General features: G+C 50.4%; 1 protein-coding gene across 8 annotated transcripts in view; it reads left to right on the forward strand.

Moving 5' to 3' along the window:
* The window catches only part of ANO2 (anoctamin 2), a 357,498-nt gene that overhangs the window by 278,283 nt on the left and 60,368 nt on the right, over positions 1-18,847 (forward strand). For all 8 annotated transcript variants that reach the window (XM_057702096.1, XM_057702095.1, XM_057702097.1 and 5 more), the window contains one exon: positions 5,701-5,896. In XM_057702096.1, the coding sequence (XP_057558079.1) occupies positions 5,701-5,896 (196 nt within the window). The remainder of the gene's footprint in view (positions 1-5,700; positions 5,897-18,847) is intronic.

The raw sequence follows: 18,847 nt of genomic DNA on the forward strand, positions 1-18,847 counted from the left end.
AGGGGAGGATCCCGGGAGCCAAGAAGATATTGAGAGGGGAGGGTCTTTCATTGTGTCAGATGCCACTGATAGGTCAGGGAGGGAGAGGACTGAAAATAGAAGCCTATTTACTGCCTGAGAGAAGACCTCGTAGCATCACCATGGTCACTGTCTACAACAAATAGACATCACTGTTGACAAACACTGAAAACCAGCTCAGTGGAGGTTCATCTCCTCAATCTTTTAATTTTTAAAAAATTCCATGGAGACCTCCTAAAGCTAGAATGGAGGGTGGGAAATTTTTTGTGTGTCATTCAGAAGTAATAAATGATTATCTCTTATCTTCCATTTCCCAACCCCACCTAACTCCAAATCTTGATACAAACAGGAGATTCTGTATCAGAATCAAGAACTCATTGAGGTATCTCACTCTGCCTGGGATCCCCCAGCTGTAGCCAGCAGGTGTGGAAACTGGGAGTAGAGTGGTAGTTAGGTCACCTCATATAGGTGGGTGTTCTGGACTAGTCCTGGTCTAGGCTTGTTGACTGAGATCATCGTGAAGAGCGCTCCTTTCTACTTTCAAAAAATTCCGGGTTGGACAATAAATTCTGTAGTCCCCTACCAATTTGAATTTTTTAAAATCCTTATTTTGCACTAACTTTTCCCCATATTTTTCATTAGAAAAAACAAACCCAGTCTTCTCCAGAAAGTGGCTTGGCATTTCTCTAGAACAAAGTGTGGAATTTGAGATAAAGGGGTCAGGATGGTGTTTATAAAAGAGTGTTTTTTGTTATGTAATTAGCCAAAGGCACCTATGGCAACAAACTTGAGTATCAGATATCATTTCCCCCTCCACCCCCTGTGACTAAACCTTGGCAGAAGAAACCAGGACCACGACCATGAGGAAGGTTTTAGTGATGCCAGTCTGTCATCAGTTGGGGATATTTTTCATGGCGTGACGAGTGCAAAGAAAAGCCCAGTGCGGTGTTCATGTTCTGCACCCATGGGAGAGGCCAGGGTGGACAAAGTTGAATTTTCTCTTTCTTCTCCAACCTAGTGTGTTGAGCTAAAGTTCCTTTCCTTTTTGAATTAACCCTCTTTTTGTTTCCTTTTTATGTGGGAGGGGATTTCAGAGGCAATGTGCTGCCTCTAGAGCTGGGTGCCTGAGTTTTCCTCCCACACCCAAGACAATCACTGACTCATGTGTGTATCTCGGGAAGCGGCCATCAGAAACCCTCTTCCATCACTTGAATTCTCACGATGGCCTCTTAACTCATGTCCCTGCTGTTACACTGTCCCCCTGCAGATCATCAGCCTGCTGATCTTTTTCAAATCTAGGTTAGGTCATATTATTCCTTTGCTCAAAACTCTCTGAAGGCTTCACATCTCATGAGGCGTGCAAGCTGACATCCTTATCCCACAGGGCCGACCTTCCTCCTCTCTGACAGCCGTCTTCCACTCCTACTCTCCCCCTTGCTCATTGCTTCAGCCACCCTCTGCCTGAACCCCCGTCCTCTGCTTTCCTCTTTTAGGTCCTTGCTGAAATGTCACCTTCTCACCTATGCCTTTCCTGACCCTGCCCTGTTTTAAGTTGCAGTCTATATCTACACTCCCGTTTGGCTTTGTTTCTAGAGTATTGATCACACCTGATATACTATCTATTTTACCTGCTTATGAGTTTATTGTCTGTCTTTCCCCACTAGAAGGTCAACACCATGAGGGCAGAAATTTCTGTCTGTTTTGTTCGCCACTGTGTCCCTGGCACCCAGAACAGTGACTGGCACACAGTAGGGGCTCAAGACCTGTTTCACGAATGACTGCATGAGAAAATAAATTAATTAAGCAGGTGCCAGAGACAACTTGGTATGTCAATGATAGAGTCGTAGGTGCGTGTAGTTTTTCAAATTGAGCTGCTATGTGTCGGGCTCTCAACTGGGCGCTCTCTGCTGGTTCAGCAGGGGTTGCTCTGCCCTGTGCATTTTACTTGCTCCTCCTTATTCTTCCAACAAGCCTTCCCCTTAGGAAATGGTTCCAAACCTTCTTCTGTGGCATTTTCTCTGACTAATCCCCCTGCTCTCCGCTCAGATTGTTCTAGAAGCTCCTGAACTGAGGCCCATCACTCTGTCCCGCTGCTACCAGGCTCATCCTTGTTGTATGGTTGCCATGGTTTTCTTAACTTCGATTCAGAATGCAAGTCTTGGAGGGTAGGGACCAGACCAGCTCTCCTTCCCACCTCTGTCGCAGTGTGAAATTAAGGCTCTGTAGCATGCCTTCCACTGCAAATTGGCTATGTTCTCAAGTAAAGCTATGGGATTCAAACACCAAGAGGCACAAGGATGTATTGTACAACCCGGAGAATAGAGCCAATATTTTGTAATAACTATAAATGGAAAGTAACTTTAAACAGTTGTATGTGTGTATATATACTTTTTATATATACACCAAGAACCACAGAGGCCATGATAGGGGACCAAGTGCAGAGGGGCGAGATTGCCCAGAGCTGAGGGTCAGCAAGTCTTTACCAAGCAGGCTCCCCACTGGAGGCACCTCTCTGTGATGGCCTGAGGCACAGAGTGCCGTACAAGACCAGTCCCCACTTTTGGCCTAGTTGGGAACCTGATCACATACATGAAATACACTTACTGCAGCACAGTAAGTGGTCAGAAAATATTCATTGAATTTAATAAACAAAATCAATCATGTAGCCAAAGTGATGAAAAGAGTGCTGGATTTGGTCCAGAAGTCCTGGGTTCTAATGTCAGGATGGGATCGTTGACGTTGGAACCATAGAGCAGGGTTCACATCCTAGATGGCACTAAATTGCATCTACAAAAGGCATATCTTACATGGCTGTTGTAGGGATTTGTGCTAGTGTAGCTATGGCTTGAATCATGAAATGAAGAGAACACACATGGATTAGCTGCTGTTGATGAAGATGTCATGACCATGAGTATCTCGGCTTTGCCATGTACCACCTGGACCTTAGACCAATCCCATTGCTGCTACCTTGGCCTCAGTTTCCTTGTATATGAGATCAAGGGCTGGATGTGGGTGATCCCTAAATGCTAAAATTTTTAAATTCCTACCATGATCTAGGAGGCTAGGGTTGTAGTCTATGCCTTGTGACCTTGAGCACATCGCTTCACTTTCTGTGCCTGTTTCCTCCTCTGCAAAATGGTCGTGGGACTGGGTCAGTGCTCTCCAAGCTCTTCCGGCTTGAAAACTGTGAATCTTGAGGTGCTTGTGGGAAACACCAAAGGAGAGGTTGAGAAGCGGATTTCTATATTGAGATGGAAAATCAAGACCAGAGAAGTTAGGATGGCAAAGCACAGCATCCAGGGCTGGGAAGGGACATGGAGGTGGAGCCGGGGCGGGGGAGGGCTTCCCTGAGTGAGTGGAGTGGCGCCTCTAGAAGAATAGGAATCTTGTTAAAAAATGCAGATTCTGAGTCAGTAGGTCTGGACTTGCACTTGAGCTTCGGCCTGTTTCTCAAGTTCCCAGCTGAGGCAGCGGGTCCAAGTCACACTTTGAGTGGCAGGGTAGTGTGTTCTTACCCCAGCTTGGCAGCGGGACCTCTTAGAGAAGGAGGATAGAAGCTGATCTCCTCCCCACCCCGTGGACCCCAAGGCAAGGGATGTTTTTGCCATTGTTGTTTTCTCCAGTCATCCCCCCACACCCAGCCCCAAATACACACACACATACACACACACGTACACACACACTCTCTCTCGCTCTTCGATGCCCTGCGCCCCCCCCCAACCTCATCAATACTTCCATCACTGGCCTTCACTGCAAAAGTGATTTTGGGGGAAAAGAATCTCACACCACATTTTCCAGGCCCTTACTGTCTGGCGATGACAATCCCAGAGGACGGGGAAGTGCAATGTCTATATTGTTGGAGGGCGGTGATCTCATGTCCAGGTTTCCCCACGTCCATGGTAGTCATCCCTCCCTGGTTGGTCCTGGAGGCCAGGGTTCTGCTTTCAAACCCCACCCTCCATCAGAGGAGGGGCCTCCCATGGAGTGTTTTTTCCATCTACCCTCTCCTCCACTCTGACACACATGTGTACACACACACACACACACACATCCCCTCTAGCCAGAGGCCCCTGCCATCCTGCCTTTCTTATGGAGGGCTCCTTTTTTTCACCGTGGTCCACAAGGCAAGCACTAATGTTTGCAGAGCACATGGGGATACACGGCTGAGGCTGCCACCAGCACCCCCAGAGGTCTCAAGATGTCTGCACACGGACACATCTGCAACCCATTCCCCGTCACAGCCCACCAGAGTGTCATTCATACTGCTTGAGGAGCACTGCCCGAGCCAGAGTCCCCTCCCCTCCTCTCGCTTCATCACCCCTTCCTTTCTCTTCCTTCCTTTTTTTCTACGGAGGGCACACCCCGTCGTCCAGAACAGTGTGTTTTTTTCACCTGCCCCCTTCTCTCCCCCTGTTTTCCATTTAGCCCTCCGCAGCCAGCGCCCACCCCCCCTTTCCTGCCCCCAGAGGAAATGTGACCTGAATCTTTCCTTTCCTGCAGAAAGAATTCTAAGAAAGAAGATTGCACTTGACAGAAATGAGTTAGAACTTTGCTCTGAGTGGGCTGCACACCTTGCTGTTCCCTCTCTGCCCTCTGCCCGCCCCTCCAGGCACTGTCTTCCCCTCACATCCTTCTGCATCCTGGAAATGGCCCTTCCTCCACTGTGGGGAGAGGGGAGAGGGAGCCGGTCTAGGAGAGCGCCTTATTATTCTCAGGCTCGGCAAAAAGGAAATGGGGCTGGCCCTGGAGGTCAAGGAGCTGGTAAACGTTCCTTTAAAGCAAAGTGCCTAGAGATCTCTGCGCCCAGTGAGAAATCTCAGTCCTCCATTGCAAATTACCTGGTAGAGAAATCTTAGAGTGATGCTGTATTCACCCTGAAGACTGAGAGTCTAAAAGTCTCACTGGGGGTTTCTTTCCATTTTTTCTCTCCTTTGGGCAGCCTTCCTGCACCCACCTCATCAAGCTCTGACTCTAACCCTTCCCAGCTCACACAGCTTCAAGGGCTCCCTGTTGCCTTTCATTGAAGGCCAAGATGAAATCCACTTGCTCCCGCAGACTCTTCCCTGAGCCCCTCTGGACTCTCAGTCCTGTTCACAGCTACAGTCTTCATTTGACACAACTACATTATTTACTATTTATTATTTACTCTGGTTGAACGTAGTCCCATAGTAGATTGACAGCTCCCTAATAAAAGATAGCACAGCACATGTGTCACACACACCACTGTATCCAGTGTTTCAGTCTTAGGTGGCTTTTTTTTTTTTAACGTTTTATATATATTAGTTTTTATTTATAAGACTTCTAAACAGGTTTTACAATTTTTTGTAATTGAATGAAAGACTTTTGAAATTTTATGGTACTTTACAAATTTCAGAAGTTTCCCACGTGATTTCCTAGAATCCCATAATAACCCCCTTTTTGCCCTTCCCCTATATTCCCCACCCCAATGGTAACCTTAGTTTGTGTGTGTGTTACAGGCCATTTGGAATCTGATAAAAATGAAAGACTTTCTCTCCTGGAAAATGCACCTATGTTAGGAATTTGCATGAATGCCAAGGTTGGCAGTGCCTTGCTGCCCACAGGTGGACCCCAGATTAATGGTACCTGATGTAACACAGAGTCTAGTAAGAGGTGGGCAGTAACTGTCCACTGACGTGTGACTCTTCCTTTTTTCCGGAACAGATCGCCCTGACGTTCTCCATCGTCTTTGGGGTCATTGTCTATCGTATCACAACCGCGGCTGCTCTGTCTCTCAACAAGGCCACACGCTCCAATGTCCGGGTGACGGTGACGGCCACGGCGGTCATCATCAACCTTGTGGTCATCCTCATCCTGGACGAGATCTACGGTGCAGTGGCCAAATGGCTCACCAAAATCGGTACGGTGTCACCCCATCCCATGTTTGCCCCAGGCCCCCTTCAGTTCAGTGAGTGCAGGGTTTTTGGTGACAGTGACCCAATATAACAAAAGGACGGCCCAGTGCACCTGGAGAAATGAAAAGGTTCAGGTGTGACCTTGTAGGGCCTCCGCCCAGGCAGGACTATTTCCTGGAACCTTCTCGATCAATAGCCCAGGGTGATGGCCTTGTTATCCCCCAGGATTAATCATGGGGTCTGTTCTTTGTAGCCCAACCTAGAAGCAAGAGGGGTTCAACACTTCCTGCTAAAAAAGGACAGAGTTTTAGTTCTCCTCATTTTCCCAGCAGCATTTATCAAGTTGGGAAAGCCTCTTGACACTTGAGCCCAAGAGGGTCTTATCTACCCCTGTATCGTCAGAGCAAATCCACGCATTCCCCAGGCCCTGAGCAGACTTCAAAGAGGCGTATCAGGCTTCCCAAGCTTCCAGCCAGTGAGAAAAATGCAGTGGCCTCAATATTCAGACATGTCATTTGAGCCACAAGCTGCTGTTGCTTGAGCACCACTTTCTGGCACTTGTGCTTCTTAGACGGGGTGGTGGGGGAGGGGGGAGAGAGAGCTGAGACCCTTTGCTCACTGTCTTTATCCTGGGTGGCCTGGAGGCATCTCTTTCCCTCACTGGATCCAGGGACCAAGAGTCCCAGCCTCTTACTAACCTCCAGGGAGTTGAATTAATGATGGGATGTCTCTAATGTACTAACCAGCTGGAAGCAGACACTTGACAGGGTAACCCTTCTCAAGAGAGCCTTTCCCAGAGGCTCAGAGAATTCCAGAAAGGTTTCACTAATGCCAGTGACTCTTTCAGTGCCTTCCCCAGCATGACCGCTACTTGCGGTGGGCACTCACTTTGGTTTCCGTGTGGATGTAGGAGATTTACCATCTGGCCATTCTGCTGTCTTTGGATATGTACATGTTTATATAGAAGTGTTATCTGTTTCTTTATAACGTTTCTTAAGAAAAGTGAGCAGAGAATTCCACTTCAGTGTGTTTGCTGGGATACAGGATTCCATGGAAGCACTTAGGACAAGCATCCCACACCCCCGGGCCTTGGGGGAGGCTGCAGGTGGGGGCATCCAGTTGGAGAGCTCGGAGATAAGTGGACATGGACTTCAGACAGACACGTGCTGGGGGAGGAGGGGAGGCAGGAGGAGAGGAGGGTTCCCGGCAGAGGAAACAGAATGAGAAATCCAGTGCTGAAGGGGGAGATCTGACCCATTGGGATCAGGAAAGGCACAGGGAGAAGCGGCACTTGGCTTGGGCTGGTATGATGGGTAGAATTTGGGGGTCTAAACACCAGGGAGCGGAAGGAGCAGAGCTCAGCAGACAGAAGAGAACACGAAGCATGTCCAGGACGCCAGGAGAGCCCCTGTGGTGGTGCTTAAGGCCCTGGCAGGTCCAGGGCACAGCATGGTGGGAAATTGGGTCCAGAGAGTTGGCTGAGCCCAGACATTTTGGTGGAAGACCTTGAATGTCAGGCTGAAGACTCTGCTTATTTTCATAGACAATGGAAGAGTATTTGCTGAGATTCAAAGGGGCATCCAGTAAAAAGTAGCATCCTCCTGGCCTGATTACTGAACCAGCTGAGAAGTAACACAAAGACAGATGGAGACAAAAACTGAGATTTCACCTTTAAAGCTGAAAAAGGCTGCATTGGAGGAAGCGACTTAGCAGGAGAGCCAAATAGGCTTCCTAATCCAGATTCCAGGCAGACTGGCCTCCCCGTGGCAGGTAACAGTGGGCAGGGCGGCCCTGCAGGTTTTAGGACATTGAGGTTGGGGGGTACAGGGCACAGAAGAATACCTGCCTTCTGCAGGCCATTTGCTTCCCCCAAAAGCACAGAGCAGAGGGCAGACGAGGGATGCCAGTGTCACCTTTCACACCGACCACCCAAGAGGAGAAGAAAGGAGTGGCATGAGGAGACAAGGCAGGGAATTACAACTAATCACACTCCCTTCATGGGGGTGGAAAAGGCAGGAGTGGAAAGAAATGTCCACCATCCCCTGAACAGCTCCAGACCGGACACCACTGTGGGGGTTTTGAAGAGTGTGATGGGGTGGGGGGAGCTGTTTGCAGAATGACTCCAGCAGGATGCACGATGCCACAGAGTGGAGGGAGGCGGGGAGATCTAGTGTAAAGGAGATTGTTGAGTGTGTGGGCAGGAAGTAGGGAGGGAGGAGCCGGAAGTGGTGATGCAGAAGTGTCTTCTTGGCGTCCATCTGTGTTGCATTATTTCACTTTTCTTGCACAGCTCCCGACAGTGTTAAAGATCCAAGATAGGGTGTCAACAATCAAAACCTCATTAACAAGTGTTTAGTGAGTCCCTCCCACTCGGCTCAGCAGGTTCTCTTTGTCTTGGCCATGAGACCCTTTCCACACGGAGAAGCTGCACTGGCTGTTTCTAACAGCTCTCCCTTCCTCACCCAAAAGTGCAGGCTCTTCCAGGCAGTTAAGCCAATGTCCCGGGGTCCGTACAAAAGTCTGCGTGCCGGAAAGGAGGTGAACTTCTAACAAGTGCATGTTGTGCTTTGTGGTTAGTTACTCACTCACGAAGCATTTTTATCTTGAAAACGAATTTGGTCATTCCATCTCATCTTCGCAAAAACCATGTGTGGTCAGTAAGTATCAGTATTACACCCTCACTTTACCAAGGTTCAAACTCAGATGCTACCTCTAAAACGCAGATGGCTTTTGTGCTGTTTTGATGTGCGTTTCTCAGTTTCTGGATCAGTGTGTTGGGTCTCAACTCTGGACCCCACGTGGGCATTGTCCCGTGTAGTTGCTCTTGTCTGTCTCAGACTGGATGTTCCCAGAGGTCACAGAAGGTGCTGGTGACTAGCGGAAGGACCAGGGAATTGGGGAGTCCAGTGGGGAGAACCATGAGCTCCAGACCTGGCTCCTCCTCCCTCCCCCACCAGCTGTGTGGCGTTGGGTGAACAGAGAGCTTTGCTGGACCAGGTTTCAATAGCCATTCCTTCATCATTTTCTTCCTTCCTGTCTGCTGATCGTCACGCCCTTCTGGACTGTTGTCAGAGCCTAATGATTATGCCGTTGTCTTCAGCCTCTTCCTTGGAAAGAGAGCTTCCTTGCGCCCTTAAGTCAGATCCAAACTAGCATCTGAGAGGATCTCAACCACCTTCTTCCCCGTGTCCACCTCCACTCCTGCCAACCACTCAACTCACAGTCATCCCAGATTACCCTGTGCCCCGCGCAGGCTGCAGTAACTGCTGTGATGACCCTCAGTAACCTTCCCCTTAAAGGAACTCTTGAGGCTGCCTCCCCCGTGAATTTTTTTCTGGACACTTGGCCCTCGGTGGGTTTCCACCCACTTCTGGGCTCCACCGGCACAGACTGTTCCCTCATTGGTTCATCCCTCAGATGTTATTTGAGTGCTGGGAACACAGGTAAAGAGGAAAGATGTGGTCCCTGCTCCTGCTGTACTGACACTGCACTCGGGGAAAGATGCACAGTAGACAGGAACATTTCATAGTGGGTGAGAGAGCAAACCAAGGCGATGTGGTGGTGGTTTGGGGCTTTGTACTTCAGATGAGATGGTGGGGAAAGGCCTGCCTGGGTGGTAACATGGTAGCTGAACCCTGAGTAGGGCAGGAGGCAATCTGGAGGGAAGGCTCTAGAAAGAGGCTACAGCAGAGGCAGAGACGAGGGCACAGAACAGCTAAGGCAGAAGCAGTGGGTATGCAGTACCACAGACTGGGGGGCTTAGAAGCCAGCAAGGTGGCCGGAAACTTGAGATGCTTCCTTACCTGCTCCACTCACTCAAAGTCTGTCCCATACCTTCTGACCTCATTCTCTTGTTTCCCATAATAGACCAGATGAGGCTTTCATCTTAGCATCTTGGTCGCGTACCACAAAGGTGTTTACTGGTTCTCTCTCACATTGCGTGGCTGGGGTGACGGGGCAGGGTCTCTACTTCTCTACTTGCTCAAAGACCCTGACCGATGCAGAGGCCACATGGGCACCGTGTTAGGGACAGAGAGTGGTGGAGGGTCACGTCGAGGCTGTCACAGAGGCATCATTCATCACCGCTGCCCACAGCACACCAGTCAGAAGCAGCCTGATTAGGAAGAAGCTGGGAATGCTTAGAAGCTCGTGGACCTTCTCTGAGCTGGAAGGGTCTCTGCCACTTGCTCCAACCAGGCTACGAAGCCCTGGAGAACAGTCACTCTGCCTTAGGTTTCTTTTCTCTCCTCCCCAGCCTGCTCCCTGGTAGACTGTAGCCCACGCTTGTTGGTGGAGTTATTGGTGAAATGCATCTCTCTCTTTGCTCATGCATTCAGATTTTTTTTTCAAGGAATGTCCTAGGCGAGGCATTCCTGTAAGCCACAGGAGAGGCTAAAGTGAGTGTTTGTGTATTCACGGTTTCAACTCTGCCTGCTGACCAAAAGATTTGAGAAAATATTAAGGCGAATCAGGGAAATGCAAAGTTGCCATGATGGGGCAGTGACTGAAGATGCAACGGAGAGATCCAAAGACTAGAATTTTCCTTAATGGCAGAGTTCACACCCTAATGAGATGGTCACGCACAACAGGGTGTGACAGGCCCACCTGCAAGCAGAGGTGTGGTTTCAGAGCCCCTAGGCCTCCATGGGAACATAAAGCTGTGGATAAGGCCACCTGATGGACTGAGGGTCCTGCCAAGCTTAGGGACTTTCTTTGCCATTCTCACACTGGGTTTAATACCCGTCTGGCTTCCTGCCCCAGATCTCCTGATGGATGAGGAGGTGGTGACCACATGCTTTGCTCACCAGGTGCAAACAGCTGGTGTAAACAACCCCAATAAGTTCCTGAGTGTTTCCTGCAAAGCTGGGTGATGGAAGAGCCCTTCCTTAGGAGGTCCCTCAACAGGCCCCAGTATCAGGCCCATCTGAGGTCTGTTTTTGCCACAAATATTTATGACAAAAGATAGAATTTGTTAAATGCCTTCACTGTGATTGATGGGCTCTGCAGTGGTGCATAAAGACAGTACCTGTCTACCTGGTGGCCAGGATAACAACAGTCGTGGGCTTGGGTGCAAGACATTCTATCATCTGGAGGCGATGTGGTCTAGGTGATGCAGGGACTGACCTGAGGCCTGTGGCTGGAGGATGGTGTTGCTGGGGAAACAAAGATGCTTTGGGGCCTTGTTGGCCAAGGCCCAGTTCAGCAAGCATTAGTCACTGACATTTGTGAGGATCTCAGTGAATGGGTGGGACAAGGACTATCTTAGCCTCCAGTGATCTGTTCTTTCCTAGAGGGGCCACAGGGGGTTGTACGGAAAGAACCTGGTTCCTAGAGGAGGAAGTAAGCAAGAACTGGGCAGAATATCAGGACTCCAGGCTCCCAGGCAAACAGGGTGGGGCTCGGGCGTCTTGGGAGGCTAGGGTCTGAGGCAAGACAGCAGGGATCACCAGGCAGACCAGCTCAAGGTGAGCTTCTGTGTCAGTATGTTAAGGCTGCTATAACAAAATACTGTGGATCAGTGGCTGATAAACAAAAGAAACTCATGTCTCAGAGTTCTGGAGGCTGGAGTCCAGGATGAGGGTGCTGGCAGGGCCGGGTCCTGGTGAAGGTCCTCTTCTGGGTTGCAGATGGCTACCTCCTTGCTGTGTCCTCACATGGTGGAAGGGACGAGGGAGCTCTGTGGGGTCTCTTTCATAAGGGCGCTAATCCCATTCATGAGGGCTCCACCCGTGTGACCTAAGCACCTCCCAAAGGCCCTGCCTCCTAATACCATCACCTTCGGGGGTTAGGATTTCAACATGTGAATTTGGGGGAACACAAACATTCAGACTATTGCAGCCTCCTGCTTGGTTCAGGGCACAGGCTACACTGTGCCCTTGGGGCAGTGAGCCTCCAAGCCCAAGCACTGGGGAGCAGGATGTCTAGTGCTCCTGAAACGGCAGGGTCTTATCATGACTAACATAGGTATGGGTCTGGCTTGGCCTGGAAGGGTCCCCATCTATACTCTAGCTGAGGGGAATTCTTCTAGCTCCAGGCAGAGTGAGGAAGGCAGGGCTGACACCAGGCTTCTCAGCTGAATAATCCAGCTGCCATCAGCTTGTGTTTGTAAGCATGGTTCTCTGACTCCAGCCCCTCCTCCTCTTCTTCCTCCTCTCCTTTCAAAACTCTGCAAAGTTCCAGGCTGTGTGTGGGACTATATGACTCATCTTTACTCTCCATCGAGTCTCTCCTAGTTACAGCGTTGGGGGCTCACTCTATGTACCTGAGAAACGATTATCATGTCAAATCAAAGCGTCAAGTTCTTAGGAAAAGGCTGTGTTTGTGAGTTGTTTAAATATTGCTGATACCCTGCTCCTGAGTGTCGCTGCCCCAGATGCTACCAAACTGGGGGCAGGGAAGTGGAAAAGGAGAGATGGGGAAAGGACCTGATTTTCCTGGCACCCGTTGTGTACCAGGCACTGGCAAGCATTGTACGTACAGTGTTTCACCTAATTTTCACGTTAGCACTGGGAATTGGTCATTTTTTTCATTTTATTTGTGAGAAGTCTGAAGAGGTTTAGAAACGTGACCAAGCCTCGTGGTTCATGGTGGTGTGTGTATGAGTGTACACACACACACACACACACACACACACACACCCTGTGTCAAACCCTGTTCTAAGCACTTTATGTATGTTAGTATATTGAATCCTCAAAACAGCCCTGAGGGCGTGGGTGGTCTCAACAGTCCCACAGACCCAAGGTCCTCTGGCTGTGAGTGGTGAGGACACTGGACCTGGTGGCCTTGCTGAGACCATGACACTCCACTGCCTGGTAATACGTAGCTGTCCTTTTGCCTTGGGAGATTCTAAATGTGTTGGGAAAGCAGAAGAAAACACAGCGTAGGCTCCAAAAGATTTAAAATGCCACACACCCACCCATAAAAGTGTCAGGTTGCAGGATGGGGTGCTCTGGGGACAAGCGGGGAGACAGTGGGAGCAAGCCCCCCGTTCAGGTCCTCAGGCATGAGGAGACCTCTGCAGGTTCACAGACTTTGGGGTCTCATGTGCTTTATTAAATTTAAAAAAAAAAACAAAAAAACTTTTTTTGAAGAATTGAAGTACCACCAGGAAGTCCTGAGTCCAGACTTGCACATCCAGTCCAAAGCCATCCTTTGCTCAGGCCGATTCTGACCACTAAGGAGAGAAGAGAGGAAGGAAAAGGAGGGGGAAACTCAGAACCAGAGGCCACTGGGACATCACAAATTGTTTAAAGAGGAGCATTTTGGGTATACAGGGATGGCTCTAATTTCCCATCAAATGTGCACGACATGTGTTTTCAGAGCAGAGGGTGAAGGGCTGCTTTCTTGGCTCTGAGCACCAGGTCAAGGGTAGTTGGCTTCCCTGTGGCCTGCACCTGCACAGGAGCGTGCTTCCGGAGCAAGGGCCCGTGTGCATGTGTGTGCGTGCGTGTGGGTGCGTGTGGATACATGTGGGGTGTGGAAGCATGTGCGTGCATGTGGCTGTGTGTGGGTACGTGTGGAAGCATGTGCGTGCATGTGGCTGTGTGTGGGTACGCATGAACACATGTGCGTGTGTGTGGATGCATGTGGATGTGTGTTGGTGCATGTGGGTGCGTGTGGGTGCGTGTGGGTCGGTCTGGGACCTATGCCTTCCTGGGGGCGGGGAGACCACAGGGCTGGCCATTTGAAATCTGACCTGAGACTCAGGTCTGTGGGGTTGTCTTTCTGCTCTGCCACCAGCTCCGGACTCCCTGGGTGGCCTCCTGCCCGTCTCAGCTGGGAGGCCCGGGGAAGGGTGTGGCCAAGGTGGACTGTGCCATTGTCTGCGGCCCCCTCTCTGTGCCGTTGGAGTGGAGTAACTGTAGATGTCTTCTGGGAAGCAGAGGGGACGGTGGGAGGCTGCTGCCAACAATGCAGAGACGTGAGCGTGCTTATAGCCCACGCTCTTGAACAATGCATTCCAGTTACGTGCAACCATTATTAGTAACACTGCTGCTTGCCATAGCTTAGTATAACTGGCACGAACTCCTTCCAGACTTGAGCTGTAACTATGAACGTGTCTCTCTCGTTTTTCCAGTTAATCGCTGAAGCACTCATCTCTCCTTTTAGCAAGAAGCCCGATACCATACTTCTCTTTTCATTTGAGTTTTCTGAGAACCCAGAGCCTTAATCCATGAGAAGGAAGGAATCATGGTGGTCATTCTCTGTTGGCCATGTTTTCCCTCCAGGCCCCTTCTCCCCCACTCTCCATGTGGTCTGTGCCCCGAGGCGCCGCAGATTCCATCCCCAGGCCCCCCGCATGCTGACTGCTGGCTGTGTTCAACCAATGGGAAGCAATGGAAGTTGCTGAGGGGGTAGAGGAGACGGAACTGGGACCATTTCTTCCCTGATTCACCCTCACCTCTAGCAAAAAACTGTGCCTTCATTAAAATCCCTTCCTCTGAACCATTTGAGGTGAATTCTGTCTCCTGTTGGGAAGCTGACTAGTAGTGGAGGTCAGGCCAACACCCACACTTAAACAGGGAAATACCTGGAGTATGACCAGCCCTTCACTCCTTGGTCTGTGTGCTACACCGCATTGCTGTCGGATGCTGACCTTGTCCCATTGGACAGGCGAGGCTGGACCACTGCTGAGATGGTCCCTCCACACCTCCAGTCCCGAACAGGCCACTGTGCTCTTTAAGGAAGGACGGTGCTCTCCTTCAGAGGAAGCTCCATTGAGGTCTGCAGCTATCGGGGTGCTCTGCTTTCAGGACACATAACACTTGCATTGCTATCTCCAAGCTGTCATTCATCACACAGACCCAGACTTCCTTCTCCCTGGAAAGCCACCCTAGCTGCATACAGCTTGTCTTCATAAACTTTCAAAATGCAGTAGATCTGATGATTCCTCATCCTACCTCTCTTTGAGGCAGGTGACCCTCAGTGACTATAGGGGCCCTCATCACCCCCAAGTGGTACCAGAGTGCCCACCCCGGCCTTCTGAGAGGGCTCAGTCAGAGATCTTGGGGTAACTTGCTGGCATATCTCTCACCAAAGAAGAGGAAACAAATGTACAAATGAAAGGTCTAATAGAGTGCCTTGCTACACTGTCCTGCTAACAGCAAATGTCTGTGATCTTACACTGTGCTTGGTCTTCACAACATATATTTCAGGGAGGTAGGATTTTAGGAGTTAGGATAGTGAGCTTCAGAAAGGTGAATTACATATCTGAGGAAACTGGGATAGAAAAGTCTTCTCGTTTCCAGCCCAGGGTCCTCCTCTGCTCTTGTCACAGCGTCGTGTCAGTTGCATCATAGAACACAGAGGACCAGAGCAGGGAGGATTTGGGATATCACCCAGTCCAGCCTCCACATGGAGGCCATGACTTGCTTGGGAATCAGATGCCTCAGAGCTGGCCAGGAGCTTCAAGGATGGTTCTCAAGTCACACAAAGCCCCACCCACCCTGGGACATGACCCAGGAAGGACGCAAGCACACAGACCCAAGGGCTCAATGAGTCCAACTCTGAGCTCTCGATTTTCCCTCCAAACCTGTCACTTTCATCATCCTTCCCATCTCAGGAAACAGCAGTCACATGCTGGTACCAGAACCCAAGCATCTCTCCTAGATGGCTCTCCTTTTTTCACGCCTAGACTCCTGCCTGGTAAGTACTGTCTACTCCACCTTCGGACACTTTCCGGCTCTGGTCGCTTGTCCGAGGTCCCTCCTACTATCGGTCGCGTCCTGGTTTGTCTCTCTGCTTCTGCTTGTCCCCACTCCGTGCTCACGTGCACATGCCTCCTTTCCTGTGGTCCTTCTGACACTCAGCATCACTGCCTCTCCCCTAAGGTGACTTCCCGCCGTGCGTCCCGTGAATCTCAGGTCCTTCCTGTGGCTCTAGAGCCCCATCCTCTCTGTTCCTCTGCCTCATACTTTCTCCTCGCGCTGAATGCTCTGGTCCCTGGACTGTCTCTTACACCCCCCTACCCCGGCCCCCGCCAGCTCCTCCTTCAGGTGTCAGCTGAGAGGTCACCTCTTCAGAGGCCTCTCTTGGCTACTCCGACTAAAACAGTCTTCCTGTCACCTTTTCCTCCACCTTTTCCTCAACACACTGTCGTGTTTGTCCCCTCCCTCTTCTGGACTGTATGTGCCACGTGGCGGGGAGCTTATTGGTCCGGTGCACAGCTGTATTCCCGTTGCCCAGTTCCTAGCACACAGTGGTCACCTGGTGGACATTCGTTGAGTAAAGAAAGATACTGATGGAAAAGGTAAAAACATTCCCTTTGGGTGGTCTTTCCCCTGGAAAGACACCAGGGGATGGGCTGAGATGGGATTATTCCACCCCTGCTTGCTGGGGGCTCGGTTTCTAGACCAGTGAGTGTGCTTGCAAGATGACCCTACCAGTGTTGTGTCTGCAGTTATGACCTGGGCACACTGACCTGTTGTGTCCCTGCTCCCTCATTGCCGTGGGGAGAGCATCCCCACAGAGTGGGTGGAGCCGTTGAATGGGGAGCCCATGTCAAGTATTGTACAGCGCTGGGCACGTGGGGGCGCTGGACATGGAGTTCTCAGGGATGCACCATAACAGAGCGCTGCTCTCTCTCTGTCTCCCTCTCTCTCCAGGTGCTTGCTTCCTTTTGTGTCCCCTTTCCTTAAAATACTGTCACCTGGGGCTGGGCTGCTAGAGCACGGTTGGTCTCCTGTCCCTGTGTCTGGGGGCAGACGTCATCTTCCTGACTCTAAGGGTGGGACCCCTTGTGCCCAGAAGCTCTCTAGGGCTCCAGGGGTATCTCAGGAACACCCACGTGTAATCTCCAGCTCTGGGGTGCTCAGCCCCCTTGGGCAGTGCACTGGCTGCCTGGTTACCCAGCTGGCTGGCTTCTGCCAAGGTGATTCCCTCCCCACGGCATACACAGGGCAACAACATCACCCGGGAGGCTGCGACCGCCCCCCACCCCCAGCCCACCCACGCGCGCACACACAGATGGAGGGAAGGCCAGATGGTTGGGCTGTCAGGAAACATTGCTGTTTGCAAAAGCTGGATCTGCCCTGGGGGAGAGGCAGGGAGCGCTGCGGCGCCTTTGCTTTCTGACTCAGCCCCCGTCCTGCCCAGTGCGGTGCCAAGGCTGGAACCGGTTGAAATTCACACCTGAATGTCTCGTTTTGTCTTGTCAACATCATTCTGTGTCTGCTGGATTGTTGGAGACACCTGTTAGGACGCGCTGCTCTTCCAAATTTCAGATTCAGCCCCTGACCTCCTCTCGCTCTCCGTGCTGTTTCTATATGACAAGGATGGCGCTCTTGGGACTTTGAATTCTGAGCTGGCCCCCTGGGACTCACTTGGGCTTTCATACTAATTATTTTCCAAGGTAGTTTACGGCTGGGTCATTTATACTCATATATTTTCATGACACAATGCACCAGAGGTTTAACACTTAAAAGAAAGGAAAAGAAAGGGGGTTGGGTAAGGGCGCTGCACAGGAATTCTCTCTGAGGGTCCCTCCTGGTCCTAGAGTCTGACCTTTGTCCTAAATCTGCTCCAGCTGGTGGCGAGTGGGTGAAACTATCAGACGGCCCCCAGTCAACCTGGGGTGGCTTCCTGGGAGAGGTGAGATTTCAGGAGCCTGTCAGTGGTAGAGAGGGGTGGCATTCTCCCTTCTCATACTCTCTCCATGTTGACTCTCTCCTCCATCCCCATAGCAATTAATATCTAAAGACACTTTATGTGGAGTTTTAAGAAACACAAGGCTGGTGCATTTTCTCATGGGCTCGGATTGGGACCACTCTAGATTCTGTGTCCTGTTAGGGGATGGTGCCCAGTGTCCTGAAGTGCCCTACCTGTCCTGTAGACATCATCCCACCCCAAGGGGACCCTGCAAAACCTGTTCATTTCACTGTCACAGGCGGGCAAGGCTCCTCCTGTTGGCTGTTGGAAGAGACACATTCCAAGATTGGCACAACATTGTAAATCAACTAACTATACCTCAATTAAAAAAAAAAAAAAAAGAAACCCAAAGTCATATAGAGTTCCAGGGTCCCCATTCTCTCCCTCTTCTGGGCCATGTTCCCTGGAATCCCCAGAAGCCTCAGCAAAGCACCCAGTGTGGCTGCAGAACTTCTCTGCCGTGGGGCCCCCGGCTGATTTAGTGGCCTATCAAGGGGATTTGGATTGTTTATTGGAAATGCCCATTATTTATGGTGGCTTACGGCCCTAAAAGCATAGGCACAGGCTGTTTTTAGAAATAAACGTAATTAATAATAACCAGACCCATGATTTATCAGGATGGAGGAAGGGAGTCAGTCATATCCAGTTGGAGCAAAGAGCTCTGAAAGAACCGGATTCTCTTTCCAGAGACCTTGGAGGAAATTCCTGTAGGGATTGGGAGATCTGAGTACAAAATGTTCAAAGGCGATTATAAAAGAAAATCAAAGACACGTGCCTCTCTGTACCTCATCCTTAATCCCCTTCTAGCCGCATTTACAAGGTGAGTTTTCCAAATTTTCAGATCCTCAGACCTGATGACTTATTTTTCAGGTGACGTCGGTTTTCATTTTCTTACCCCCAAAATGTTTAAAAGTGAGAGACGAGATGTGGTTAAGTTATTGCTGATTGGTTGCCTCAGGCGCACTGGGCAGAGGCTCAAATTCCTATTGAAAATGTTCCCTCCCCCGCCCCTTCCCTTCCTGCCTGCCTGCCTTCCTTCTTGTCTTCCTTCTGTTGACTGAAAAAAATGCACAGCCTAAAAGCTGAGAATTCTGTTTTATTCAGTGGACTTTCTGAGGACTTAAGCCCGGGAGGCAGCCTCTCAGACCACTCTGAGGGAGGTAAGGGAGGAGCCAGGATATATAGGAGTTTTTACAACCAAAACCAGGTAGTCAGAACATCAAAAGATTACCGTTAGTTAAAGGAAAGCAGATACCTCAAGTTAATGTATTTAGCGCTTTTCTAAGTATGGGAAGATGCAGGAGTCTGGG

This window comes from Hippopotamus amphibius, chromosome 12 (genome assembly GCF_030028045.1).
Source record: "Hippopotamus amphibius kiboko isolate mHipAmp2 chromosome 12, mHipAmp2.hap2, whole genome shotgun sequence".
Taxonomy (NCBI): domain Eukaryota; kingdom Metazoa; phylum Chordata; class Mammalia; order Artiodactyla; family Hippopotamidae; genus Hippopotamus; species Hippopotamus amphibius.